The sequence below is a fragment of the Oncorhynchus mykiss genome, chromosome 17 (assembly GCF_057628025.1).
Source record: "Oncorhynchus mykiss isolate SJ-2025 chromosome 17, ASM5762802v1, whole genome shotgun sequence".
NCBI lineage: Eukaryota > Metazoa > Chordata > Actinopteri > Salmoniformes > Salmonidae > Oncorhynchus > Oncorhynchus mykiss.
The window spans coordinates 46,719,740-46,747,430 of record NC_143038.1 but is presented as its reverse complement, the minus strand read 5'-3'; the positions used below and the strand labels follow the sequence as shown (position 1 = coordinate 46,747,430).

Genomic DNA, 27,691 nt, shown 5'->3' with positions numbered 1-27,691 from the left:
GTGTGCATTGTTTTGCTTTGTACGTTGATCTTGCTTGGCACACTAGAGTCGATTTGAGTGTTGGATAGAGTGGGGAGAAAGTGTTTGTGTGCAAGACTAGTGAGAGAGAAACCAACCTTGTCCAAGATGAGCACCACGTGGCCTTCTGGCTCGGGCCTCTCTGCCAGTACAGCCGCAGCGGTCTGCAGAAGGTCCACACACTGCTTCCCCTGCTCTACACACACTCCCTGGGCAAAACACTGCAGCTGGGACTGGGAAAGCAGAGGAGAGGCAGACAGCACAGCCTGGAACACACAGTGTTAAAATAAGTTATTTTAGTACTTCCTGGCCAATGTGCCTCTGCATGCACTTTGGAGTCATGGCCTGGTTATGGTGAAAGCACTGACAACTGCTGTTGTAAAAAGGGCTTTATAGACAAATGTGATATCTATGATATACATGGGAAGGCATGTGGAAGCAGCACCTTCAACATCTCCTCTGAGGTCTGTGCCCCCCAGGCAGCGAGGGTCTTCTGGAGGTGCTTGGCCTGGACAGACAGCTCAGGGTCAGAGGTCAGGGGTAGGAGGAGCCCCCGCCAGCAGCCCAGCAACCCCTCCATCTCCTCCAGCAGCCTCTGAGGAAAGCGAGAGAAAGTGAGGGAGAGCGAGAGAAAGGGATGTTTAGGGACATACCAAAATTCTCTCATTACCATAAAGAGATGTTGTACTCAATACCACACCATTTTGCATTTCCTTTATTTATCATAACCACCTTCAATCTTACCTACAGTATAAGCATTCCTTCAACATATGTTTTGGAATGAATATGCTTCTTGCAGCAACATAACCTCTCATTTTACATGATCTCTTTTCACCCAAACCCAGATGTACTTTCCTTCCCACCAGTCTTACCTCCATGCGTGTGTCCAGGGCCCTCCTCCCCTCCCACCACTTGACCTTCTCCGACACACAGCTCACAGCCTTCTGCTCCTTCTGAACACTGTCCATCTCCTGCACCAGCCAGCTCATAGGGTGCTGATGATACACAGGGAAGACAGAAGTCACTCACAATGCATGCGTTTAAATATACTGTGTAGGAACCCAGGTTGAGAAAATTAGAAAAGGTTTAGAGAGCAAGAGGAGAGAGAAATGGAGTGCGAGAGAATACAAGGATAATAGAAATATGTGTGTGCTTGGGGGGTGGGTGGGCGGGTATCCAACCTCTCGCTGGGCCGTGGGGATGCGGACGGTGACGGGATCGGAGTCCCTCTCCAGCCGGGACAGCAGGACGGTGTCCCCCATTTCCCCTGGGTGCACCCCCAGCACAGACAGCACACACACAGTCACCCCTAAAGAGGGGACAAAGTATCACCACATCACTGTTGCCACAAGAAAAACACCATACATCCATTGCAGTCCATCTAATGCACAGGCTGTGGACTTCAGGGTTATGGTCAATTACATTTAATCTTCCAGCATGAAAAAAATCTTAATAGGGAGTATATTGGCACTTTTCAAAATACAATTTAATTTCCATCACAAAATACTGAGTTAACCAATATTATTTAACTGAAATAAATTAACAATATTTTTTCTTGCCACAATAAAACATTGAAATCTGCCTGTGGTACCGGTGGGGAGGTCTTGTAGTTGTGTGATGAACTGTTGGCAGTGTTGCTGTGGGAAGACAGAGGGCTCAGCTGTGGGGAAGGAGAAGATTTTCTCTAGCTGAGACAGCCTCTGTTCTATAGGGTTCCCAGTCTGGCTCGAGGGCTCCTCTAGACTCAGAGAACCCAGTCTATCTGCCAGCTCAGATGAACTCTTCTTCAGCTTTCTACAGGAGGGACACAGCAAAGGAATCATTTCATCTTTAAGCACACATGATTGAAAGGGGGGGACAGAATGATGTAAGCAACATGTTGATTTCTCCACCTAGCGTCCTATAGGTTGAGACCCACATGTATCCAGTTCCTTCAGATCTGTGAATATGGTAGGGGTAACCTAGGGGTTGTTTTCAGCCTGATCAAGAGAAAGTATGATGACTTACTTGATGCGATTGGCCAGGTGCCGTGTCATGTGATGGCGGGAGGTCACACCCAGGGATTGGACGTGGAGCATCGCCGTGGTGACAGAATCCTTTTGCCCCAGCGACAGGGCCAGCAGGCCACAGAGGCGGGGGTAGAGGGTGGGCGGGGGGAAATGCTGCAGGGCCAACCAGGCGGAGCGAAGCAAAGACTGCACTGCCTCCACAGAGAGACCGTCTATGGAGAGAACAGAGAGAGTAGAACAAGGGAAAGAGGGTTAGGTTCAAACTGAGCACTTCTATTCACCCTAAAACCATGTTCATTGTCACTGTACAAGGTGCAGCCAGCAGCCTCACCAAGCCCAGTGTTAGAGTGAGGGAGTTGGGCCTGGGCTTGCAGGGCCCCCCCTGGGTGACCCTCACGCCTCAGCTCAGACAGACAGTCTCGCTCTCTATCACCACATAAGTCTCTCCTCAGGACCTCAAAGTCTGTGTCTGGGCCATCCAACACCATGCCTGTAGACAGAGAATAAGCAAAATACCATTGGTTAAAAAGTTATTGAATTACAGTAGAATACAAGTCCCCATTCCTTAGAGTTTGACTTGGATGCCCACTGCATGCAAAGGCAGGCAGTTGTAGTTTATGGAGTATACGAGCAACATGAAATACTCTTACTGGCTGCACCAGTCTCCTCAGTCTCTGTGTCTGACGCCCTCAGCTCCTCGATACTGGAGTCCATATTAAGCCCATCCATCTCCTCTTCAATGGTCCTCATCCTCTCTGGCGCCTCACTGTGTCCCCCTGTTCCAGGCTGTTGTCTTCTGGGTCTGCCTCTCCTGGCCGGGGCAGACTGGGAGGAGGATGACACAGAGGCGACCAGCTCGTCCTCAGAGGAGGTGTAGGAGAGGGGGGCGGCAGCGTCCTTCTTCCTGCCCCTCTTAGGAGGGGCCTTCGCTGTAGGGGGGTCAGGGGCTGAGACTTCTTTTGGGGCACGGAGTGTCCTGGTGGAGGTGATGCGCTTTTTGGAGACCACAGGTTTCTCTTTGAGCTCCACTTTGGGGTTGGATTCAGTGTCACTCTCATCACTGAACTCCACCTATACCAGGAGACAAAATTACTACCTGGCACCCTCTATGGCCAACACCTACACTAATAAGTACATCACCATACCAATTTTCATCCGTGCATACAATCCATTCATTATAACTATAGATATGAATAATCTGGTCTTGCAGCCTGTCCCCTATTTGTACCTTAAAGCGAGATTTCTTGGTGCGTTTGGGGGCTGCAGGTACAGGCTGTGGTTTATCCTGAGATGGTGACAGCTCCTCATAGACCTGGAAGGGCAGATTAGCGGCGACCTTGGCTGCTCCTCGCCTGGCAGAGGAGGGAGCCTTGACCCTCTGGACAGGGGTGCATGCCACTGTGGGCACCTCTGTGTTGAATTCAAATGATATGAGCTCCCCCACAGACGACTTGGCCCTGGATTGTTTAACCACCACAGGTGTTTTGGGGACCAGAGACATTTGGCCCTTGGAGGAGAAACTCACTTTGATCTTGGGGATGTGGTCTTTGGTCTTCTTGGTGTCTTTAGCTTTAGCAGCTGTGACCACTGGGTCTTTGGACTTCTTAAGTGGGGTTGGAGGTGGGGGTAGTGTTTTAGGCTTGTGGTCCACCTCCACAGCTCCTTTGGGTGGAGGGTTCCAGACCCAGGCTGCAGAAAAAAGCTCCTCAGGGGGGCAGTCTCTCTGGGTGGCCAGGGCCAGACAGGAGACCTGGGCTTTGGCCCCCAGAAGCCTGGCCCTCAAGGGCCCCAGCTCCGGAGAGGGCTTGGAGGCCACAAACGCCAAACCAGCCTCTAGGACTTTCCAGGTATCTGCAGCCTTCCCCATCCTTAGCTCCAGACCCGACATGGCAATGCGCAGGTACACCCGTGCCACTAGATCCTGGAGCAAACAGGGTTTGGGTGGGAGGGTCTTGAGGGGGAAGAGCTTGGTCAGTTTGGTGGCCAACTTGACAGTGATGCTCTTGCAGCGGGCCAGAGCGGCCAGGTGGAGGTTACGACTGGCTCGGACCTCAGTGGGGCTAAGCTGGAGGGCCAGGTCGGCCTGTGTGGTGGCCCAACGAGCAGTCACCCTTCCCAGGCTGGGCTCAGAGCAGCAGGGGCATTGGCAGTCGGCCACATGGCCCAGGGAAGAGAGCAAGCGCTGGGCCCTGGCTTTGAGGGGAGGGGAGCTGGCCAGGTCCCGCTCGATGGGTTCCTTGGGGAACCAGCGGGTGCTCAGGAAGGCCTTACAGTCCTCCTCACCACTGGGAAGGGGAGACTCTGGCTTCGGAGCCGGACAGCCTTTCCTCGGTTGGATCCTCACCTCCGCCTTCTGCGCCCCATTAGTAAAGTCTAGAGGAGTCCAGAAGAGGGTTGACAGTGGTATTGTTACAAAGATTGGCAGCAAGACTCAAATGCTTCCACCAACATTATGTATAATCCACAGTCATTGGAATATGTAAGTAAAGTTGTACCGGTGCAGAGTTCCAGCAGGTTCCTGACTTTGTCCAAGTCAAAGCCACACTCCTCCCTCTCCCCCTTCATCAGCTCCAGCTCAGCCTTTATCACCAGCAGCTCAGCACACCTACAAACACACACAATATGAGTTTCTGAAACACCCAAAATTTATTGTATATTATGCACATATAAGAGGTCAAAATAACACTGAAAGTATGAAAAAGACGATAATGCCTTTTTGTGTAAGAGCGGTTTGAAATAATTCCTGGAATTTTAGCCTGTTCAGGTGGGATGGAATATCAGATCCCACATCATGATCTGATAGACCAATGGCTCAAACACCATCCTATTAACCAATTAGGGCTGAGTATGGAAATATCTTCAGATTTGTTTCCTAATGCCTACACGATCAATACTGGAGGTTAAGGGAAATAAATTATTTTTAAAAACATTTTAGAGTTATTGTCACTAAATAAACAAACATTTATTTATTAGACATATAGTGATGATAAAAAATAAAATAAAAATGACACGGATAGATTGAGAACTCCTCCTGTAGTGGAGGAAGCAGAGACAGACACTTACTGGCTGAGAGTTTGCAGCTTGGTGGCCAGTTTGAGGGCCTCTAGACACTGGAGCTTGGCCTCGTGGACGGCTCCACTGCTGCTCCTCACCGACACCATTCTCACAGAACAACCCAGCAGCTCAGACAGCAGCTGCCACTTCAACACCAGATTATCACCTAGGAGGGGAGGGTCAAAGATGATAGAATGGCATCTACCTCAGATGGGGGCTGACATGGTAGGTTATGGTGGGCGTGTGGGAAAAGTACAAAGACACGAGTAGACCAGTCTTACAGCTTTACCTGGGTCATGTTGATTTGACACCAAACGGCTATAAGGCCACTGATGGCAAGAAGTGGAGGGAACACAATCAACGCAGGTCAAGGTACAACCCCCCAAAAATGTGATAATCTTTGAAAAAGCGCAACGCTTGTTCACCATTAAAAACATTAATTTAGGCAACTATCAAAAGCTCGAGGCCCACTGAGAAAAATATTTAACCCTTCAGAACAAGTGGAAGCTGCCAGCCGTACAGTACCTTGGTCTATGAAGCGTGTGTCAGTGCTGCTGCAGGCTCCATACAGGCCGTTTCCCACCAGAGTCACCAGCAGACTACACAGAAGCTTCAGGCTCTCATACAGGGCAGTGTCTGGGGTCTTCAGCCCTGCAACACAGTCAAATCCAATCCAATTTTATTTGTCACAGGCGCAAAATACAACAGGTGTAGGTAGACCTTACCGTGAAATGTTTACTTACAAGCCCTTAACCAAAAATGCAGTTTGAGAAATAGAGTGAAGAAAATATAAAGTAACAATAAAATGTCATAATATAACGAGGCTATATAACAGGGGTTCCGGTACCGAGTCAATGTACGGGGTCACACACTAACATGACAAACGGCTAAACGTAGTGCCTGTAGTGCCCAAAGAACAGTGACATTTACAAATGAAACGTGACATGCCAACTATCAGTCAACGCTACCAGGTCCAGAGCCTGCTGTTTTTTTGTTCTACGTGATAATTAACTGCACACACATCTGGTGTCCCAGGTCTAAATCAGCCCTGATTAGAGGGGAACAATGAACAAATGCAGTGGAACTGGCTTTGAGGTCCAGAGTTTGAAGGGTCTAGACTCAGAGTAGTAAAGGGTGCAGACCATGTTGGGTGATGCGTTGGCGCAGTGCCGGTGGCAGTGCGGCTGTGTCCAGACTCAGGTATGCACTACTGGTCTGTAGTGCCCGTGCACGCAGCAGATACCAGCTCTTAGAGTGCCTTTGCTCTCCCACCTCTTTCAGAACCTCACATAGGTAAGGCACACCCTGTGCCACCTGTGGAGATATAGAGAAAAGGGGATAGAGTTAACGGATGACTATTGACAAAAAAGGCTTAGGGGAGACTCAGATGGTAGCAACACTTGTGCTGTCGCTTTGTGAGCTCCCTCTGTAATGTGGCTAATACTCTGTGTGTTACCTGTCCTTTGCTGTAGCAGAGCTGAGCCCTCAGCAGTTTGGCCAGCACAAAGAGAAGGGAGGGGCCCCCAGTGTTGGGATCGGGGGTCAGACAATTCTCTGCTTCCTCCAGCTGGGCCTAAAACACACAGTATTGAAACGTTAAAAACAATAAACATACACATTACAAAGGAGCACAGTATCTAAGGGTAACATTCAGTACATGACGTTCCTGACTGCTTACAATTTCAAACGTAAACATTTAAATCAGCAGGTGGGTTACCTGGGCCATTTCAGGGGCACCCAGCTCCAGCAGCAGCCTGGCAGAGTGGCACAGGGAGGAGGCATGGCCTTGAGCATCACCAAGGCGACGGGAAAGGCCAGAAGCCAACTGGTAGGCCTCCAGGGCCTGCAGAGGCTAGGAGAGGAAGATGAGTGTTTTCCAAAATTACAGAGTAGCCAGTGAAAAAGTAGCCAGCCAGGCGCCCCCAGAGGTAAACCTATTTGGCCGAAGGAGCTCTATTTTGGTGGCTTCTGGGTCTAGGCCTATATGATCAGGATCATTTTCATAGTGAGATGACAAACCTTTCTCGTGAGATTAAAGTCTTATTTACAGTTTACTTCAAAATATGAACTGCCACGTTTGTTCTTCAAATGACGTATTATTAAAACAGAAAAAATGACAAATAGCCTACATTCTCTTGAAAAGTAAATTCAATGTTAAACTGAAAACATTTCAAATGATAGACTGAAGTATTACAGTGCACAAAACATTAGGAACACCTACTCTTTCTGTGACAGACTGACCAGGTGAAAGCTATAATCCCTTATTGATGTCACTCATTAAATCCACTTCAAAATCAGTGTAGATGAAGGGAAGGAGACAGGTTAAGGATTTTTAAGCCTTGAGACATGGATTGTGTATGTGTGCCATTCAGAGGGTGAATGGGCAAGACAAAATATTTAAGTTCCTTTAAACAGTATGGCAGTAGGTGTTAAGCGCACCGGTTTGAGTGTGTCAAGAACTGCAACACCGCTGGGTTTTTCACACTCAACAGTTTTCAATGTGTATCAAGAATGGTCTACCACCAAAAGGACATCCAGCCAACTTCACACAACTGTGGGAACAGGCTGATTAGCCGACAGCTGGCGTTAATGGAAAACACTGGAAGATGGATATATGAAGGGCCAGTCATATGGTCTGGAACAGGAAGTAGATACTAGGAAGTAGATACTAGGAAGTAGATACTAGCCCTGTCAAGGACTACAGTGTGTAGAAGCTTCAGGTGTTAGTGTTACCTTGCCCATGAGTTTGTAGAGGGCAGCAGTGAGGGCGATGGAGGTGCAGGTCTGTTTAGGGTTCTTTACAGAGGGCAGCTCATTCCTCTGCAGTAGAGAGGCCCACTCCCCAAGAGCCTTGTCAAGAGGTTGGCTCAACTCTGAGTAGAGAAACACACACACTCAGTAATTCACTCGTTACTGAGTGAGAAACAGCAATGGTCAACCTGCCATATAGACTCATACACTGACAACTATGGGAAGTGGAATCCAGCATAGGCACATGTGGTGGATTCTAACTGCATGGTGTATGAGCCAAATACTTACAATGTAAAGAATACAGTGAACGTCAATCTAAATGAGCTCTACTGGACAAGGATGATTGGGAAGTGAAAGAAGGTCCTTACTGCTCTCAGCAGCAAGATTGAAGCGCAGGCCCTCGTACACCAGGTTGCTGTCCTGCTGCTTCTGCTTGTCCTCGTAATCTAGGTCATTGGTCTCCACAGGGTTGGTGTCGCCCCCTGCCTGCTGCCGCACATTCTGCAGCCTCTTCTCCTTATCTATGGCCTGGTCAAGGGAAGAGTGGTTCATATAAAAATGGCAGCGAATCAATAAACAGGCTATCAAAACAGCTAGAACCACACGTAATCTGTTCAACTGAGAATATACAAGAAACAAAAGGCTAGCAATTACAATGTCATATTTAAGATTAAAATGTAACGGGGTGAAATCTAGATGTCATGAATAATGAGAAATTAAATCTCTTCAAACACATTACCACCCACCTCCTGCAGGTTCTTCTCCAGGGTGCAGACATACAGCCACAGAGAGGCGTGGGCCTTGTCGTCCTTCAGCCTATCAGCATTCTCCTCCGTCTCTGGCTCCTCCTCCAGCAGTCTCAGGGCCTCGTGGGTAAAATCAACGGCAGAGCTGCCATGGCAACGCAACAAAAATAAACTGCTGAAGAACTACTAAAGCACGTCAGTATAAGTTATATTAATAGCATTGGCATTCCACAGTTGAGTAGTATTTGTTTCCTATCAGTCTATCTGAAGCAGAATAAGTTACAGTAGTATTGCCATTCCACAGTAGAGCGTATTTTGTCCTACCAGTCTGTCTGTTCACTGAAATCCTGAAAGCACACCACTTGGGCCATCTCACACAGGTAGACGGCACGCAGGTGTGAGTGGTGGCTGTCCTCGTGGCAGATGTCCAGCAAGTCACACAGGGTGTTGTAGCGCTCCTGAGTGCTGTCCCCTGCCACCTCCTTGTAGGCACGCAGCTCCTCCTCCAACAGGCACAGCATCACCCCCTCGTCAGGGACGTCAGGCCCAAAGCCATCACGTAGGGTCCTGACAACACAGGGACAGTCATACTCGAATGGGGTCTCTTAAGTGGTAAAGAGGAATTTATCAAATATTCACAAGTAAATTATCCTCATCAGGATAATGATGATGATGATATGCTGAAAACATTGTGTAGAAATTGTTTTGGAGTCTGAAAGCGTATACCAATATACAGTGCATTCGGAAAGTATTTCGACCCCTTGACTATTTCATTACGTTACAGCCTTATTCTAAAATTGACTAAATCATTTGGTTTCTCTCACAATACCACATAAGGTCAAAGCGAAAACAGGTAATAATTTTGGGAAAACGTATTAAATAAAAAAACTGAAATTTCACATTTACAAGTATTCAGACCCTTTTACTCAGTACTTTGGTGAAGCATCTTTGGCAGCAAGCACAGCCTTGAGTCTTCTTGGGTATGACGCTACAAGCTTGGCACACCAGTATTTGGGGAGTTTCTCCCATTCTTCTCTGCAGATCCTCTCAAGTTCTGTCAGGTTGAATGGGGCGCAATGCTGCACAGCTATTTTCAGGTCTTTCCAGACATGTTCGATCGGGTTCAAGTCCAGGTGAATCAAGGACATTCAGAGACTTGTCCCGAAGCCACTTAAGCGTTGTCTTGGCTATGTACTTAGGGTCATTGTCCTGTTGGAAGGTGAACCTTCACCCCAGTCTGAGGTCCTGAGCGCTCTGGAGCAGGTTTTCATCCAGGAGCTCTCTGAACCCGAGTCTCACAGTACAAGCCGCTGAAAAACATCCCCACAGCATGATGCTGCCACCACGCGTCACCGTAGGGATGGTGCCAGGTTTCCTCCAGGCGTGACGCTTGGCATTCAGGCCACAGACTTCAATCTTGGTTTCATCAGACCAGATAATCTTGTTTCTCATTGTCTGACAGTCTTTAGATGCCTTTTGGCAAACTCCAAGTGGGCTGTCATGTGCATTTTACTGAGGAGTGGCTTCCATCTGGCCACTCTACCATAAAAGGCCTGATTGGTTGAGTGCTGCAGAGATGGTTGTCATTCTGGAAGGTTCTCCCATCTCCACAGAGGAACTCTAGAGCTCTGTTAGAGTGACCATTGGGTTCTTGGTCACTTCCTTGTTAGCAGTTGATGTTACTCTTCAACAACACAGACCCCAAAGCAAATCAGTGGGAGAAGAATGCGTATATTCAATGAGGACAAAATCATAGATGTTACTCTGAGAGAAAGATGTTCATTCTCCCCTGTCCTCAGTGATTCTCTCCACAGAATAAGTTTTATAACCCAACCCTAGACCGTGGTTGCCCAATTAGAATTCCTTTCAATAAAACTGGACCAATGCCCAAATAACAAGTATCCTATTTCAGGCTCAATGTATAGACAAATTCCCCCCCATGTCTCTGACCCATTGATCATTAACTCCCTATTACAAAAACACACCATTTCCATTGATCTTTAATTCCCTCAACCTTTAGTCCTCTGCGTTGTGTATTTATCTTCAAAGTATTTTTAAATCCCTGACCATCGGGGCGATTGCGCAGTTTGGCCAGGCAGCCAGCTCTATGAAGAGTCTTGGTGGGTCCCAAACTAATTCCATTTAAGAATGATGGAGGCCAGTGTGTTCTTTGGGACATTCGATGCTTCAGAAACCTTCCCCAGATCTGTGCCGACACAATCCTGTCTCAGAGCTCTACAGACAATTCCTTCGACCACATGGCTTGGTTATTGCTCTGACATGCACTGTCAACAGTGGGAACTTATATAGACAGGATTATGTGTGCCTTTCCAAATAATGTCCAATCAATTGAATTTACCACAGGTGGTAAATCAAGTTGTAGAATCAATCAAGTTGTAGAAACATCAACGATGATCAATGGAAACAGGATGCAATGGAGCTCAATTTTGAGTCTCATAGCAAAGGGTCTGAATACTTAGGTAACTAAGAAAATGTTTATTTTAAAAACCTGTTTTCGCTTTGTCATTATGGGATAGTGTGTGTAGATTGCTGAGGATTATTTTTTGGTGTGGAAAAAGTCAAGGGGTCTGAATACTTTCCGAAGGCACTGTATGCATGCATACCACCATTCAAAAGTTTGGGGTCACTTAGAAATGTTTGTTTTTTAAAGAAAAGCTAAATAAAACAATTTGTCCATTAAAATAACAAAACTGATCAGAAATACAGTATAGACATTGTTAATGTTGTAAATTACTATTGTAGCTGGAAACTACAGATTTTTTTATGGAATATCTACATTGGCGTACAGAGGCCCATTATCAGCAACCATCACTCCTGTGATCCAATGGCACGTTGTTAGCTAATCCAAGTTTATCATTCGAAAACCCTTTTGCAATTATGTTAGCACAGCTGAAAAACTGTTCTGATGAATGAAGGAATAAAACTGGCCTTCTTTAGACTAGTTGAATATCTGGAGCGTCAGCATTTGTGGATTTGATTACAGGCTCAATATCGGCAGAAACAAAGTACTTTCTTCCAAAACTCATCAGTCTATTCATGTTCTGAGAAATTAGGGCTATTCCATGTGAGAAATTGCCAAGAAACTGAAGATCTCGAACAACGCTCTGTACTACTCCCTTCACAGAACAGTGCAAACTAGCTCTAACCAGAATAGAAAGAGGAGTGGGAGGCCCCGGTGCTCAACTGAGCAAGAGGACAAGTACATCAGTGTCTAGTTTGAGAAACAGACCTCACAAGTTCTCAACTGGCAGCTTCATTAAATAGTACCCGCAAAACACCAGTCTCAACGTCAACAGTGAAGTGGCAACTCCGGGATGCTGGCCTTCTAGGCAGAGTTCCTCTGTCCAGTGTCTGTGGTCTTTTGTCCATCTTAAGCTTATCTTTTTATTGGTCAGTATGAGATGTCTTTTTCTTTGCAACTCTGCCTAGAAGGCCAGCATAATCAAATTCACAAATGCTGATGCAACTAGTCTAAAGGCCAGTTTAATTGAGTCTTTAAATCAGCTGTGCTAACAATTGCAAAAGTGTTTACTAATGGTCAATTAGCCTTTTAAAATGATAAAACTTGGATTAGGTAACAACATGCCATTGGAACACAGGAGTGATGGTTGCTGATAAAGGGCCTCTAGATTTCCCATTTAAAAAAAAAAAATGTAAAAAGCCATTCCCAGCAACAAGTCATTTACAACGTATTTCTGATAAAATGTTACGTTATTTTAAATGGACAATTTTTGCTTTTCTTTCTAAAAACAAAGACATTTCTAAGTGACCCCGAACATTTGAACGGTTATGCACACACCAAAAAAGAAACATCCTCACTGTCAACTGCATTTATTTTCAGCAAACTTAACATGTGTAAATATTTGTATGAACATAAGATTCAACAACAGACAAACTGAACAAGTTCCACAGACATGTGACTAACAGAAATTGAATAATGTGTCCCTGAACAAAGTCAAAAGTAACAGTCAGTATCTGGTGTGGCCACCAGCTGCATTAAGTACTGCAGTGCATCTCCTCCTCATGGACTGCACCAGATTTGCTGTGAGAGGTTACCCCACTCTTCCACAAAGGTACCTGCAAGATCCCAGACATTTCTGGGGGGGGTAACCCTTACCCTAACCCTTACCCTCCGATCTAACAGGTCCCAGACATGCTCAATGGGATTGAGATCCGGGCTCTTTGCGGGCCATGGCAGAACACGGACATTCCTGTCTTGCAGGAAATCACACATATGAGCAGTATGGCTGGTGGCATTGTCATTAGAGGTCGACCGATTAAATCGGAATGGCCGATTATTTAGGGCCGATTTCAAGTTTTCATAACAGTCGGTAATCAGCATTTTTGGACACCGACTACCTGTTACGCAAGTGCAGCAAGGAGCAAGTTGCTAGCTAACATTACAGTTAAACTAGTAATATCGTCGACCATGTGTAGTTATGTAGCTTGTCCTGTGTTGCATATAATCGATGTGGTGCTTGTTAATTTATCATTGAATCACAGCCTACTTCGCCAAACAGGTGATGATTTATCAAGCGCATTTGCGAAAAACCATAAACATCAATGCCTTTCTTAAAATCAATACACAAGTATATTTTTAAACCTGCATATTTAATTAATATTGCCTGCTAACATGAATTACTTTTAACTAGGGAAATTGTGTCACTTCTCCTGCGTTCTGTGTAAGCAGAGTCAGGGTATATGCAGCAGTTTAGGCCACCTGGCTCGTTGCGAACTGTGTGAAGACCATTTCTTCCTAACAAAGGCCGTAATTAATTTGCCAGAATTTTACATAATTATGACATAACATTGAAGGCTGTGCAATGTAACAGCAATATTTAGCCTTATGGACCCGTTCGATAAAATACGGAACAGTTCCGTATTTCACAAAGGATGAACGTTTTGTTTTCAAAATGATAGTTTCCGGATTTGACCATATTAAAATGACCTAAGGCTCGTATTTCTGTGTGTTTATTATATTATAATTAAGTCTAAGATTTGATAGAGCAGTCTGACCGAGCGGTGGAAGGCAGCAGCAGGCTCGTAAGCATTCCTTCAAACAGCACTTTCCTGCATTTGCCAGGAGCTCGTCGCTTTGCTTGAAGCATTGTTTATGACTTCAAGCCTATCAACTCCCGAGATTAGGCTGGCAATACTATAGTGCCTATAAGAACATCCAATAGTCAAAGGTATATGAAATACAAATAGTAGAGAGAGAAATAGTTCTATAATCCCTACAACTTCTTACCTGGAAATATTGAAGACTCATGTTAAAAGGAAATAGAGGTCGATTATGATTTTTCAACGGCGATACCAATTATTGGAGGTCAAATAAAGCCGATACCGATTAAAAAAATATATATATAAAAATTTTTTTTTTTTAAAAACATCTGCCAAAAATTTACATTTGTAGTAATGACAATACTGAATGAACACTTATTTTAACTTAATATAATACATCAATAAAATCAATTTAGCCTCAAATAAATAATGAAACATGTTCAATTTGGTTTAAATGCAAAAACAAAGTGTTGGCGAAGAAAGTAAAAGTGCAATATGTGCCATGTAAGAACGCTAACGTTTAAGTTCCTTACTCAGAACATATGAAAGCCGGTGGTTCCTTTTAACATGAGTCTTCAATATTCCCAGGTAAGAAGTTTTAGGTTGTAGTTATTATAGGATTCATAGGACTATTTCTCTCTATACCATTTGTATTTCAAATTGGATGTTCTTATAGGCACTTTAGTATTGCCAGTGTAACAGTATAGCTTCCGTCCCACTCCTCGCCCCTACCTGGGCTCGAACCAGGAACACATCGACAACAGCCACCCTTGAAGCAGCGTTACCCATGCAGAGCAAGGGGAACAACCACTCCAAGTCTCAGAGCGACGTTTGAAACGCTATTAGCGCGCACCCCGCTAACTAGCTAGCCATTTCACATCACATCACATCGTTACACCAGCCTTATCTCAGGAGTTGATAGGCTTGAAGTCATAAAACAGCAGAGCTGCTGGCAAAACACACAAAAGTGTTGTTTGAATGAATGCTTATGAGCCTACTGGTGCCTACCACCGCCCAGTCAGACTGCTCTATCAAATCATAGACTTAATTATAACACAGAAATGCAAGCCTTTGGTCATTAATATGGTCAAATCCAGAAACTATCATCTCAAAAACAAGATGTTTATTCTTTCAGTGAAATACGGAACCGTTCCGTATTTTATCTAACATCAGTCTAAATATTGCTGTTACAATGCACAACCTTCAATGTTATGTCATAGTCACGTAAAATTCTGGTAAATTAGTTCGCAATGAGCCAGGTGGCCCAAACTGTTGCATATACCCTGACTCTGCGTGCAATGAACGCAAGAGAAGTGACAATTACACATGGTTAATATTGCCTGCTAACCTGGATTTATTTTAGCTAAATATGCAGGTTTAAAAATATATGCTTCTGTGTATTGATTTTAAGAAAGGCATGGGTGTTTATGGTTAGGTAAAAATCTGTCATTCTGACCCTGAACAAGGCAGTTAACCCACCGTTTCCTAGGCCGCCATTGAAAATAAGAATGTGTTCTTAACTGACTTGCCTAAAAAAGACCAAAATGGCAAAATCGGCATCCAAAATTACAGATTGTTATGAAAACTTGAAATCGTCCCTAATTAAAGCACCCATTCCGATTAATCGGTCAACCTCTAAAAAGGAACCCCCAGCTTTCATATGTTCTGAGCAAAAGGAACTTAAGGTTAGTTTTTTCCCCCCACATGGTACATATTGCACATGGTACATATTGCACTTTTACTTCCTTCTTCAACACTTTGTTTTTGCATTATGTAAACCAAATTGAACATGTTTTATTATTTATTTGAGACTAAATTGATTTTATTGATGCATTACATTAAGTTAAAATAAACCTGTTCATTCAGTATTATCGTAATTGTCATTATTACACATATATACATACATAAAATCGGCCAATCGATTAATCGGTATCGGAGTTGAAATATCATAAATCGGTCAACCACAAATTGCCATACTGGTGGGTCATGTCAGGATGAGCCTGCAGTAAGGGTAGCACATGAGGGAAGAGGACGTCTTCCCCATAACGCACAGCGTTGAGATTGCCTGCAATGACAACAAGCTCAGTCCAATGATGCTGTGACACACCGCCCCAGACCATGACAGACCCTTCACCCCGCTCCAGAGTACAGGACTCAGTGTAACGCTCATTTCTTCAACGATAAACACGAATCCGACCATCACCCCTGGTGAGACAAAACTGCGACTCATCAGTGAAGAGCACTTTTTGCCAGTCATGTCTGGTCCAGCGACGGTGGGTTTGTGCCCATAGGCGACATTGTTACCGGTGATGTCTGGTGAGGACCTGTCTTACAACAGGCCTACAAGCCCTCAGTCCAGCATCTCTCAGGCAATTGTGGACAGTCTGAGCACTGATTGAGGGATTGTGCGTTCCTGGTGTAACTCGGGCAGTTGTTGTTGCCATCCCGTACCTGTCACGCAGGTGTGATGTTCAGATTGTACCGATCCTGTGCATCTGTACATAAGACAGGACATAAGCAGTACAGACAATGTCTCACAGTAGACAGTGCAATTTTATTAACTGCTGTCCTCATGCCTCACTGCAGCATGCCTAAGGCAAGTTCACACAGATGAGCAGGGACCCTAGGTATCTTTCTTTGTGTTTTTCAGAGTCAGTAGAAAGGCCTCTTTAGTGTCCTAAGTTTCCATAACTGTGACTTTAATTGCCTATCGTATGTAAGCTGTTCGTGTCTTAATGACCGCTCTACAGATGCTTGTTAAATGAACCATAAACAATTAAAGAACATGCATGGGAAACATTGTTTAAACCCTTGACAATGAAGATCTGTGAAGTCATTTTGATATTAATGAACTATCTTTGAAAGACAGGGTCCTGAAAAGGGTATGTTTCTTTTTTTGCTGAGTAATATGAGAGAGAGCGAGCAAGAGAGCAAGAGAGATGAAGTCAGAAGTTTAAAATGTATTTGGCTACGGTGTACGTAAACTCAGTTCCACAATTCCTGACATTTAATCATAGTACAAATCCCTGTCTTAGGTCACTTAGGATGACTACTTTATTTTAAGAATGTGAAATGTCAGAATAATAGTAGAGAATGATTTATTTTAGCTTTTATTTATTTGCTCACATTCCCAGTGGGTCAGAAGTTTACATACACTCAATTAGTATTTGGTAGCTGGTGTAACTGAGTCAGGTTTGTAGGCCTCCTTACTCACACACGCTTTTTCAGTTCTGCCCACAAATTTTCCAAAGGATTGAGGTCAGGGCTTTGTGATGGCACTCCAATACCTTGACTTTGTTATACTTAAGCCATTTTGCCACAACTTTGGAAGCATGCTTTGAGTCATTGTCCATTTGGAAGACACATTTGCAACCAAGCTTTAACTTCCTGCCTGATGTCTTGAGATGTTGCGTCAATAGATCCACATAATTTTCCTGCCTCATGCTGCCATCTATTTTGTGAAGTGCACTAGACCCCCCTGCAGCAAAGCACCCCCACAACATGATGCTGCCACACCCGTGCTTCAAGGTTGGGATGGTGTTCTTCGGCTTGCAAGCCTCCCCCTTTTCCTCCAAACATAACGATGGGCATTATGGATAAACAGTTCTATTTCATCAGACCAGATGACATTTCTCCAAAAAGTACCATCTTTGTCCCCATGTGCAGTTGCAAAACATAGTCTGGCTTTTTTATGGAGGTTTTGGAGCAGTGGATTCCTCCTTGCTGAGTAGCCTTCAGGTTGTGATGATATTGGACTCTTTTTAATGTGGATATAGATACTTTTGTACCCGTTTCCTCCAGCATATTCACAAGGTCCTTTGCTGCTGTTCTGGGATTGTTTGGCACTTTTCGCACCAAAGTACATGCATCTCTAGGAGACTGAAAGAGTCTCCTTCCTGAGCGGTATGACGATGCGTGGTCCCATGGTGTTTATACTTGCGTACCATTGTTTGTACAGATGAACGTGGTATGTATTGTTATGTATTATTTCTTACATTGGTTAGCCCAGAAAAACCTCAAGTGTTATTACATACAGCCGGAAAGAACTATTGGATAAAAAAGCGATGTCAACTTACCAACATTATGACCAGGAATACATCTTTCCCGAAGAGGATCCTTTGTTTGGACCTCCACCCTGGACATGGGATCTTAACCCAGAGGCTGACCCAAAACAACATGGTAGCCACAGGAGAGGCAGATGGAGCAGCCTACTGGTCAGACTCAGAAGGCGTGCACACCATCCACCGCTTCTGAGCATATTACTCGACAATGTCCAATCTCTAGACAACAAGGTGGACGAAATTAGGGCACAAGTTGCCTTCCAGAGAGACAGAGATAGTAATATTCTGTTTCACGGAAACATGGCTCACTCGGAATGTTGTTAGTGTCGGTACACCCACCCAGTTTCTTCATGCATTGCGCCGACAGAATCAAACATCTTTCTGGTAAGAAGAAGGGCGGGGGTGTATGCCTGGGTGTATATGCCTGATTAACAACTCATGGTGTAATCACAACAACACTTCCTGACAGGCCGCCCCCAGGTGGTGAAGGTAGGAAAGTTTTCCACTCCGCTGATCCTTAACACTGGGGCCCCACAAGGGTGCGTTCTGAGCCCTCTCCTGTACTCCCTGTTCATCCATGACAGCGTGGCCATGCACACCAACTCAATCATTTTGCAGACAACACTACATTGGTAGGCTTGATTAATAACAACGACGAGACTGCCTACAGGGGGGGGGGCCCTTAGAGTGTGGTGTCAGGAAAATAACCTCTCACTCAACGTCAACAAAACAAAGGAGATGATTGTGGACTTCAGGAAACAGAAGAGGGAGCACCACATCGACGGGACAGTAGTGGAGAAGGTGAAAAGTTCCTCGGCGTACACGTTACAGACAAACTGAAATGATCCACCCACACAGACAGCGTAGTGAAGAAGGCGCAAAAGTGCCTCTTCAACCTCAGGAGGCTGAAGAAATTTGGCTTGTCACCTAAAAACAAACTTTTACAGATGCACAATCGAGAGGATCCTGTCGGGCCTGGTACGGCAACTGCACCGCCCTCAAACGCAAGGCTCTCCAGAGGGTAGCACGGCGCATCATCGGGGGCAATATACCTGCCCTGCAGGACACATACAGCACACGATGTCACAGGAAGACTAAAAAGATGTTTACATATTATATATTACTCATCTCTATATACTGTATTCTATACCATCCAACACAGGATTCATTAAATTCATTAAAAATCCTACAATGTGATTTTCTGGATTTTCTCATTTTGTCTGTCATAGTTGAAGTGATGAAAATTACAGGCCTCTCATCTTTTTAAGTGGGAGAACTTGCAATTGGTGGCTGACTAAATACTTTTGCCCCACTGTAGATATACATACTTTAAGAATATACCTTTATTATTCCCCACAAACCCTACTACCCTTCCCCCAATTGGAATAAAACTAATAAACACTTAGGCATCTACATAACACATTTTACAGACAAGCCATTTTAAAATAGTTACATTTTGTGTTTTTAGTCCTTCCTCTATTTCTGATGTCCATCCAGTTTGAATTCTATTTCTAACTGTGCTATTTCAAATTTTCTGAACCTATATACATTTGACAGATCCTGTATGTTTTACATTGGTTATCTTGTTATTAGTCCCACCCTTCAGCTCCATTCAACCTCATCTAGCTCTCAACAACATCCATTTTGGATTTCTATTTGCCATATATATTTTTCAACTGTGCTGTGATGCTTCAAAAGTACTAAACCTTTCTATTATCATAGCTTCTACAGATTATTTTTAATTTAGAAACATTTTTGCTAAAATAATTATATTATTTTTTGATTGACTATGGCTTTTCAAATCACCCAGTATTGCCATCTGCAGCATTAGTACTAGGCAAATATTGCAATTATTCAGCCATTCTTGGACCTGTGACCAAAAACGAGCTACATATGGACAAAACCAAAATAAATTATCTGCCTCACAGCATAATCTGCAGAGCTGGGAAGATTATATAGGGATACAAAGTGCCTTGCGAAAGTATTCGGCCCCCTTGAACTTTGCAACCTTTTGCCACATTTCAGGCTTCAAACATAAAGATATAAAACTGTATTTTTTTTGTGAAGAATCAACAACAAGTGGGACACAATCATGAAGTGGAACGACATTTATTGGATATTTCAAACTTTTTTAACAAATCAAAAACTGAAAAATTGGGCGTGCAAAATTATTCAGCCCCCTTAAGTTAATACTTTGTAGCGCCACCTTTTGCTGCGATTACAGCTGTAAGTCGCTTGGGGTATGTCTATCAGTTTTGCACATCGAGAGACTGACATTTTTTCCCATTCCTCCTTGCAAAACAGCTCGAGCTCAGTGAGGTTGGATGGAGAGCATTTGTGAACAGCAGTTTTCAGTTCTTTCCACAGATTCGATTGGATTCAGGTCTGGACTTTGACTTGGCCATTCTAACACCTGGATATGTTTATTTTTGAACCATTCCATTGTAGATTTTGCTTTATGTTTTGGATCATTGTCTTGTTGGAAGACAAATCTCCGTCCCAGTCTCAGGTCTTTTGCAGACTCCATCAGGTTTTCTTCCAGAATGGTCCTGTATTTGGCTCCATCCATCTTCCCATCAATGTTAACCATCTTCCCTGTCCCTGCTGAAGAAAAGCAGGCCCAAACCATGATGCTGCCACCACCATGTTTGACAGTGGGGATGGTGTGTTCAGCTGTGTTGCTTTTACGCCAAACATAACGTTTTGCATTGTTGCCAAAAAGTCCAATTTTGGTTTCATCTGACCAGAGCACCTTCTTCCACATGTTTGGTGTCTCCCCCAGGTGGCTTGTGGCATACTTTAAACGACACTTTTTATGGATATCTTTAAGAAATGGCTTTCTTCTTGCCACTCTTCCATAAAGGCCAGATTTGTGCAATATACGACTGATTGTTGTCCTATGGACAGAGTCTCCCACCTCAGCTGTAGATCTCTGCAGTTCATCCAGAGTGATCATGGGCCTCTTGGCTGCATCTCTGATCAGTCTTCTCCTTGTATGAGCTGAAAGTTTAGAGGGACGGCCAGGTCTTGGTAGATTTGCAGTGGTCTGATACTCCTTCCATTTCAATATTATCGCTTGCACAGTGCTCCTTGGGATGTTTAAAGCTTGGGAAATCTTTTTGTTTCCAGGACCTGCCTGGTGTGTTCCTTGTTCTTCATGATGCTTTCTGCGCTTTTAACGGACCTCTGAGACTATCACAGTGCAGGTGCATTTATACGGAGACTTGATTACACACAGGTGGATTGTATTTATCATCATTAGTCATTTAGTTCAACATTGGATCATTCAGAGATCCTCACTGAACTTCTGGAGAGAGTTTGCTGCACTGAAAGTAAATGGGCTGAATAATTTTGCACGCCCAATTTTTCAGTTTTTGATTTGTTAAAAAGTTTGAAATATCCAATAAATGTCGTTCCACTTCATGATTGTGTCCCACTTGTTGTTGATCCTTCACAAAAAAAAATACAGTTTTATATCTTTATGTTTGAAGCCTGAAATGTGGCAAAAGGTCGCAAAGTTCAAGGGGGCCGAAGTCCGTCCGTCCGTCCGTCCGTCTGTCCGTCCGTCTATATATATCATTCTATTGGTTGCAAGAATTTTGTATAGGTATCTAAATTGAAAATTTCTAAGTTTTGAATATGGCGTTGTTTTACGTATCAATTCATAAACCATGTGCCATGGAATGGGTACATCGAAAATCTCTTCCCAAATATCTTGCAATTTATATGGCACAGCTGTCAGTTTTTTGGTCCTTAAATAAAAACATACCAATTTCATTTATCACACTTTTCTTTAACCATTTATGTTCCTTAATACAGGGCCGACACTTTTTTCCCTTTCTACTTGCCTCGCCATTTTTGTGATAATGCTGCAATTAATTGGTTGTAATTTGGGGTAGAGCAGACATTTCCATATGTCTGTGTTAGCTGCATGAGTGACATAACACCACCAGTCCTATTTATGAAATAATTCACTAAGATTATCCTTTTTTATTTTTTTTTGAAAAAAAAAGATTTTGTTATATTATTTGTTCTGTCTTTTCAGGTGGATCAAACTGAAATTGCAACCAACTTTCTAAGGCTTGTTTAAAAAAATAACGATATTTGAGATTTCCTTTTCAAAACAACCAAAAGTGAGCAGATGTAATCTGAATAAAGGGAAAGGGCCATTCTTGAACATAGGATGAGAAATACTTATTTTCCACCATAATTTGCAAATAAATTCATTAAAAATCCTACAATGTAATTTTCTGGATTTTTTTTTCTCATTTTGTCTGTCATAGTTGAAGTGTATCTATGATGAAAATTACAGGCCTCTCATCTTTTTAAGTGGGAGAACTTGCACAATTGGTGGCTGACTAAATACTTTTTTGCCCCACTAACTTTTGTATGACTGATACCTTTAGTGAGAGGTCTAATGCTTTAATATTTAATAATTTCTGCCCTCCGAATTCATACTCGTTATATAAATAGGCCCTTTTAATTGTCTGACTTGCCGTTCCAAATAAAATATATTTTTTTGTTCACACAATTTAAAAAGCAGGTCACTAGGTGTAGGCAAAACCATTAGCAAATAGGTAAACTGTGATAAGACTACAGAGAGTTAATCAGGGTGATTTTTCCACAAATACAGGTAAATTTGAGATCTTTGGTTCCAACCACCGTGTCCTTGTGATGCAGAGTAAGTGAAAGGATGATCTCTGCATGTGTGGTTCCCACCGTGAAACATGGAGGTGTGACGGTGCTTTGCTGGTTACACTGTCTGATTTACTTAGAATTCAAGGCACACTTAATCAGCATGGCTACCACAGCATTATGCAGCTTTATGCCATCCCATCTGGTTTGCGCTTAGTGGGACAATCATTTGTTTTTCAACAGGACAATGACCCAACACACCTCCAGGCTGTGTAAGGGCTACCAAGAAGGAGGCTGATGGAGTGTTGCATCAGATGACCAGGCCTCCAAAAATCACCTGACCTCAAACGAATTGAGAAGGTTTGGGATAAGTTGGACTGCATAGTGAAGGAAAAGCAGCCATCAAGTGCTCAGCATCTGGGAACTCCTTCAAGACTGTTGGAAAAGCAAGGCCTCCCGGGTGGCGCAGTGGTTAAGGGCCACCAGAGACTCAACCGTCGCAACTCAAAAGTCGCAACCGGCCGCGACCTGCGCGATCTGTGGGGTGACACACAATTGGCCTAGCGTCGTCTGGGTTAAGGAGGGCTTGGCCGGTAGGGATATCCTTGTCTCATCGCGCACCAGCGACTCCTGTGGCGGGCCGGGCACAGTGCACGCTAACCAAGGTTGCCAGGTGCACGGTGTTTCCTCTGACACATTGGTACGGCTGGCTTCAGGGTTGGATGCACGCTGTGTTAAGAAGCAGTGCGGGTTGTTTGGGTTGTGTATCGGAGGACGCATGACGTTCGACCTTCGTCTCTCCCGAGCCCGTACGGAAGTTGTAAAACTTATAAAAAACTTTTCATTCCAGGTGAAGCTGGTTGAGAGAATGCTAAGAGTGTGCAAAGCTGTCAAGGCAAAGGGTGGCTACTTTGAAGAATCTAAAATATATTTTGATTTGTTCAATACTTATGGTTACTACATGATTCCATATCTTATTTCATAGTTTTGACATCGTCACTATTCTACAATGTAGAAAATAGTAAAAATAAAGAAAAACCCTTGAATGAGCAGGTTCTGAAACCTTTGACCGGTAGTTTGAGAGAGAGATACTTAAAGAGGAAAATTCATGTTTTTAAATGAGACAAATAATATTTGTTTTTAAATTGTGTTGCAATGCCAGAAAAAGCCTTCAACTTAAGCTCATATATGCATAGAGAATGCAAAAGCGGTTATGCTATTTAGCAGCAGCCCAGTGAAGGATGAGGAAAATCTGACGTGAAGACGAGAGCTCATGGCTCGGTCACGTCTCTGAGTGTAGCCTACCTGAGGCGTGTGTCCTCCTGACCAGCCCGGGCGGCGTCAGCCTTGGTCCTGACCCACAGGGACACAGGTTCAGTCATGTGCTGAGTGAGCCGCTCCCCCGGCCCCAGGGTCTGCAGCCACAGGATGACCCAGTCCAGCGCCCGCTCCAGATGACTACTACGCCTCGAGCTCTGCACCGCCAGCATGAAGGCCCGGCTCAACTAAAGGGGAAATAGATGACTATTCAGATTACATAATAGAAACAAATTACATTTGTAATAAATTGTGCTTTTTATAGCACTTTTTGCAATTCTCCAAGCACTTTATATGAAAGCCATCCACCCACCAAAAATTATATTGAACAAAAATTAAACGCAACAGTTTCAACTATTTTACTGAGTTAGTTCATATAAGGAAAATCTGTCGTCAATTGAAATAAAATATATTAGGCCCTAATCTATGGATTTCACATGACTGGGCAGGCCCACCCGCTTGGGAGCCAGACCCAGCCAATCAGAATGAGTTTTTCCCCACAAAAGGGCTTTATTCCAGATAGAAAAACTCCTGTTTCATCAGCTGTCCGGGTGGCTGGTCTCAGACGATCCCCCAGGTTTAGAAGCCAGAAGTGGAGGTCCTGGGCTGGTGTGGTTACACGTGGTCTGTGAGGCTGGTTGGACGTACTGCAAAATCCTCTAAAACGATGTAGGTGGCTTATGGTAGAGACATTTACATTACATTTACCACCAGGCAACTGCTCTGGTGGACATTCCTGCAGTCAGCATGCCAATCACACACGCCATCAAACTTGAGACACCTGTGGCATTGTGTTGTGTGACAACTGCACATTTCAGAGTGGGCTTTTATTGTCCCCAGCACAAGGTGTACCTGCATATTGATAATGCGGTTTAATCAGCTTATTGATATGCCACACCTGTCAGGTGGATGGATTATCTTGGCAAATGAAAAATGCTCACTAACAGGGATGTAAACAAATTTGTGTACATCATTTGAGAGAAATAAGCTTTTTGTTTGCATGGAACATTTCTGGGATCTTTTATTTCAGCTCACGAAACATGGGACCAACACTTTACACACAGTGAACCAATTAGATAGCAGGTGGGTATCTTACCCTGTCCACAGACAGAGAGGGGGGGCAGTTCTTGCATAGCTCTTGGCACAGGATCTCCACCAGGGTGAAGGCTTGGTCGTATAGCCGACGGTTATAAAGACCACACACCAGGTTACTGACCGCGGTCACTGCGGAGATGAAGTGACAGAGTCAGATAGGGAAGCAAGAGGGAGAATATTATTATAATAATCGATAACGTAGATTTAATGTAAAAGGCACAAATTCACAAGAGCGTACAATGATATGGTGAGCATTTAACGGTTATCACAACATCTGCAGTGCACTCTGGTGAGAAGCCTGTAAAAATGAGAAAGAGCCATCAGTTAGTATACCTGCTTTGATGAGGATGTTGTCACTGGGCAGTTTGCGTAGCTCAGTCATCATCCGGCCAGCTGTTGCCTGGCAGTACAGCAGTACTCTGTCCAGGTTCTCAGTATTTTCCAGCTACAATACATTTAATATATTGTGTCAACAGTCAAATAATTCACATGTCAAATCTAAATATCTTTACTAGCTACACTGACATACCAGGGCTAAACCTGAGATAAATGTGTACACCCAATGACTAGCAGCTACTGAAACAGTACTTCTCTGTAACTTAAGGATAAAACTAGTTTGGGGTGAAACCCTCCTTACCTGTGAGGCCAGCATGCTCTCATAAGAAAACACAAAGCCTTGGTACATGCTGAAGCATAGGGACTGCTGAAGTCGGCTCTCCTCAGACTGTGATCCCAAGTCCTGTCCGGGGTGACACACACAATGTAACATTTGTCAAACATCATTGACAGCAGAGATGTTCCCTAATGTTTTTTCTGGTCAATGATAAGTGAATGACACCAACCTTCTGTAATCTCTTCTGCATGAGTTCCTGATGCTCTTCCAGAAATGAGAACCAGGCCAGGAGCACAGCTCCACTTAGCCCCTTGCTCTGCCCTGCCTCCACTGCCCATACCACCAGACTGCACCCCTCCAGGATCACATGGGCCTCCCGGTCCCCAAGGGTGTTCGGGAGAGACCGGAGGGTCCGAGCACACTCTGTAAAAGCCTGTCCACTCTCCTTTCCGGAGCTCATGGAACGGTGGATGTCTACTGCCAGCCTGCCAAGCACCAGAGCTGGGCTGAGGCCATCTGTTGAGTTCCTGACCTTTCCCAGGGCTCCACCCACCAGCCCTGCAGCCAGGCTCCAGAAACCTGCCTTAGACAGAAGCTTTGAGGTGATCAGCACCACCTCACAGAGTGTAGAGAGGCAGGGCCGCCCCGAAGGCTGCCCATCCCTGCCCCGTCCCCCAGCCCAGGGGGACAGGAGATGACGATGGGTCTCCTCCAAGATCAAGGAGGCATCCTCCTTAGTCAGGGTCCCACAGCCCTTCTCAAACTCAGTCAGGGCGTCTTCCACGTATATGGGGGTTTTGGAGCAGGAGGAGGGTGAGGTTCTCTCCCTGTCCAGCAGCAGCAGGAAGCTCAGGGCTTGCAACTGGCAGCAGAATTTGTCCCTGGGGTTAAGGCAGGCGCCGTCTTGTGCTGCAGACAGTCCATTCCACAGTACAGCAAAGCAGCTGCGTACAAGCACACAGTAATCTTCTGTCTATGGGGCACACAAGAGGAGGGAAGACACATTCAAAAAGAGATTGAGAAGACACAATCAAAGATGTAAAAACAGCTGACTACAGTTACTATAATAGGAAGTACTGTACTAATACTCTATCATCCATCCTTTACCTGTGGAGCTGGAGCCAACCTCTGGTAGAGTAGGCTTCCCAAGTAGCTACATGGATGGTACACTCCCAAGGAGGCCAGTTTCTTGAGTACGTGAAAGGTGATTTTCTCCATATACAAAGGGGTGCTTTGCACACCGAGCTCCCCTGAGATGTCATACCCTCTGAGTGCAAGCTCCACCAGCTTTATGAGTCCAGCAATATGGTCACTGTCCGGGGGCCCAACTCCAAGTTGGTGATTACAGGCCCTGACAACTCGGTCATACAATGTTCGACCTTGTGGCCCAGGTCCATTTCTCATGTAAGTCTGTAGGAAATACAGGACAAAGTATGCAAATTAAACTTTTGGCCACAGGCGAGGCATTTATTATCCATAGTCAGAACATTGCTAGGTGGATATTATACATCTACCAAACTAAATTTAACTGATGAGAGATTTCGAATCATGACGGAGTCCACTGAGACCAAGCAGGCGCTAGCTAGTAGCCACACTGTCAGTTGCAAAGATTAACTAGCTACAGTGGTTAGTAAACTAGCTAAAATTAACAGTTAACGTTAGCCAATTGTCCTAACGTTAGCTAAAACACACTCACCTCTAATTCTTCATGTAGAACTCTTGTCTCTTTTGGACAAGCTGTCCGTTTGATGTATTCGTCAACCTTTAAGCACTTCATTTTCATATCTGCAAAACAAATGAATGCATATTTTCGCTATTGAATAACGTAGGTTAGTTTTGCAGCTCAGTTAACGGTAACGTTAGCAAGCTAGCTAACGTTAGCTACTTACCACGTTAAACCGACAACTTATCCTCTTATCCTCGTCTTGTACTACAGTTCTAACGAGTTTCTAAAATATTACATATAACATTTATCTTAAAAGGTAAAAAAGTCGAATGACAACCACAACACTCAAAGGCGAAAACTCGCGCACTGTATTTTAAAATAAGTATCTAGCCAATCAGATTGCACATCCGTATACTTACTGAAGTCTCGCTGGGTAATGTAGTTCAAGAAATGTAATTCAGTATAACGTCTACAGATTTGTCATTGACCAAATCACATTATGCTTTGCATTCCCATTGTGATTTGTCCCTACCTGACTAGTTACCACAGCCACAAAGTCATAAACCCCGTCCATTTCTTCAATTTATGTTTTTTAAATCACTTTTTTGTTTTAATACATTTTTACAATATCGCAAATGTTGACT

The 27,691-nt window shown here is 44.2% G+C and overlaps 1 protein-coding gene across 1 annotated transcript in view; it reads right to left on the bottom strand.

Moving 5' to 3' along the window:
• The window catches only part of espl1 (extra spindle pole bodies like 1, separase), a 29,226-nt gene extending 1,748 nt beyond the window's left edge, over window positions 1-27,478 (bottom strand). Inside the window, exons 1-27 of the mRNA XM_021569299.3 lie at window positions 27,271-27,478; window positions 27,078-27,166; window positions 26,489-26,791; window positions 25,611-26,354; window positions 25,406-25,507; window positions 25,102-25,213; window positions 24,770-24,897; window positions 23,662-23,861; window positions 8,903-9,145; window positions 8,579-8,723; window positions 8,201-8,360; window positions 7,815-7,954; window positions 6,799-6,933; window positions 6,538-6,654; window positions 6,224-6,395; window positions 5,607-5,732; window positions 5,091-5,247; window positions 4,523-4,632; window positions 3,256-4,400; window positions 2,678-3,098; window positions 2,359-2,517; window positions 2,026-2,239; window positions 1,610-1,812; window positions 1,200-1,327; window positions 891-1,013; window positions 464-613; window positions 117-284 (exon numbers count right to left, since the gene is read on the bottom strand). Of these exons, the coding sequence (XP_021424974.3) occupies window positions 117-284; window positions 464-613; window positions 891-1,013; window positions 1,200-1,327; window positions 1,610-1,812; window positions 2,026-2,239; window positions 2,359-2,517; window positions 2,678-3,098; window positions 3,256-4,400; window positions 4,523-4,632; window positions 5,091-5,247; window positions 5,607-5,732; window positions 6,224-6,395; window positions 6,538-6,654; window positions 6,799-6,933; window positions 7,815-7,954; window positions 8,201-8,360; window positions 8,579-8,723; window positions 8,903-9,145; window positions 23,662-23,861; window positions 24,770-24,897; window positions 25,102-25,213; window positions 25,406-25,507; window positions 25,611-26,354; window positions 26,489-26,791; window positions 27,078-27,164 (5,892 nt within the window). The 5' untranslated portion in view covers window positions 27,165-27,166; window positions 27,271-27,478. The remainder of the gene's footprint in view (window positions 1-116; window positions 285-463; window positions 614-890; window positions 1,014-1,199; window positions 1,328-1,609; window positions 1,813-2,025; window positions 2,240-2,358; window positions 2,518-2,677; window positions 3,099-3,255; window positions 4,401-4,522; window positions 4,633-5,090; window positions 5,248-5,606; window positions 5,733-6,223; window positions 6,396-6,537; window positions 6,655-6,798; window positions 6,934-7,814; window positions 7,955-8,200; window positions 8,361-8,578; window positions 8,724-8,902; window positions 9,146-23,661; window positions 23,862-24,769; window positions 24,898-25,101; window positions 25,214-25,405; window positions 25,508-25,610; window positions 26,355-26,488; window positions 26,792-27,077; window positions 27,167-27,270) is intronic.
• Between the last annotated feature and the right edge of the window lie 213 nt (window positions 27,479-27,691).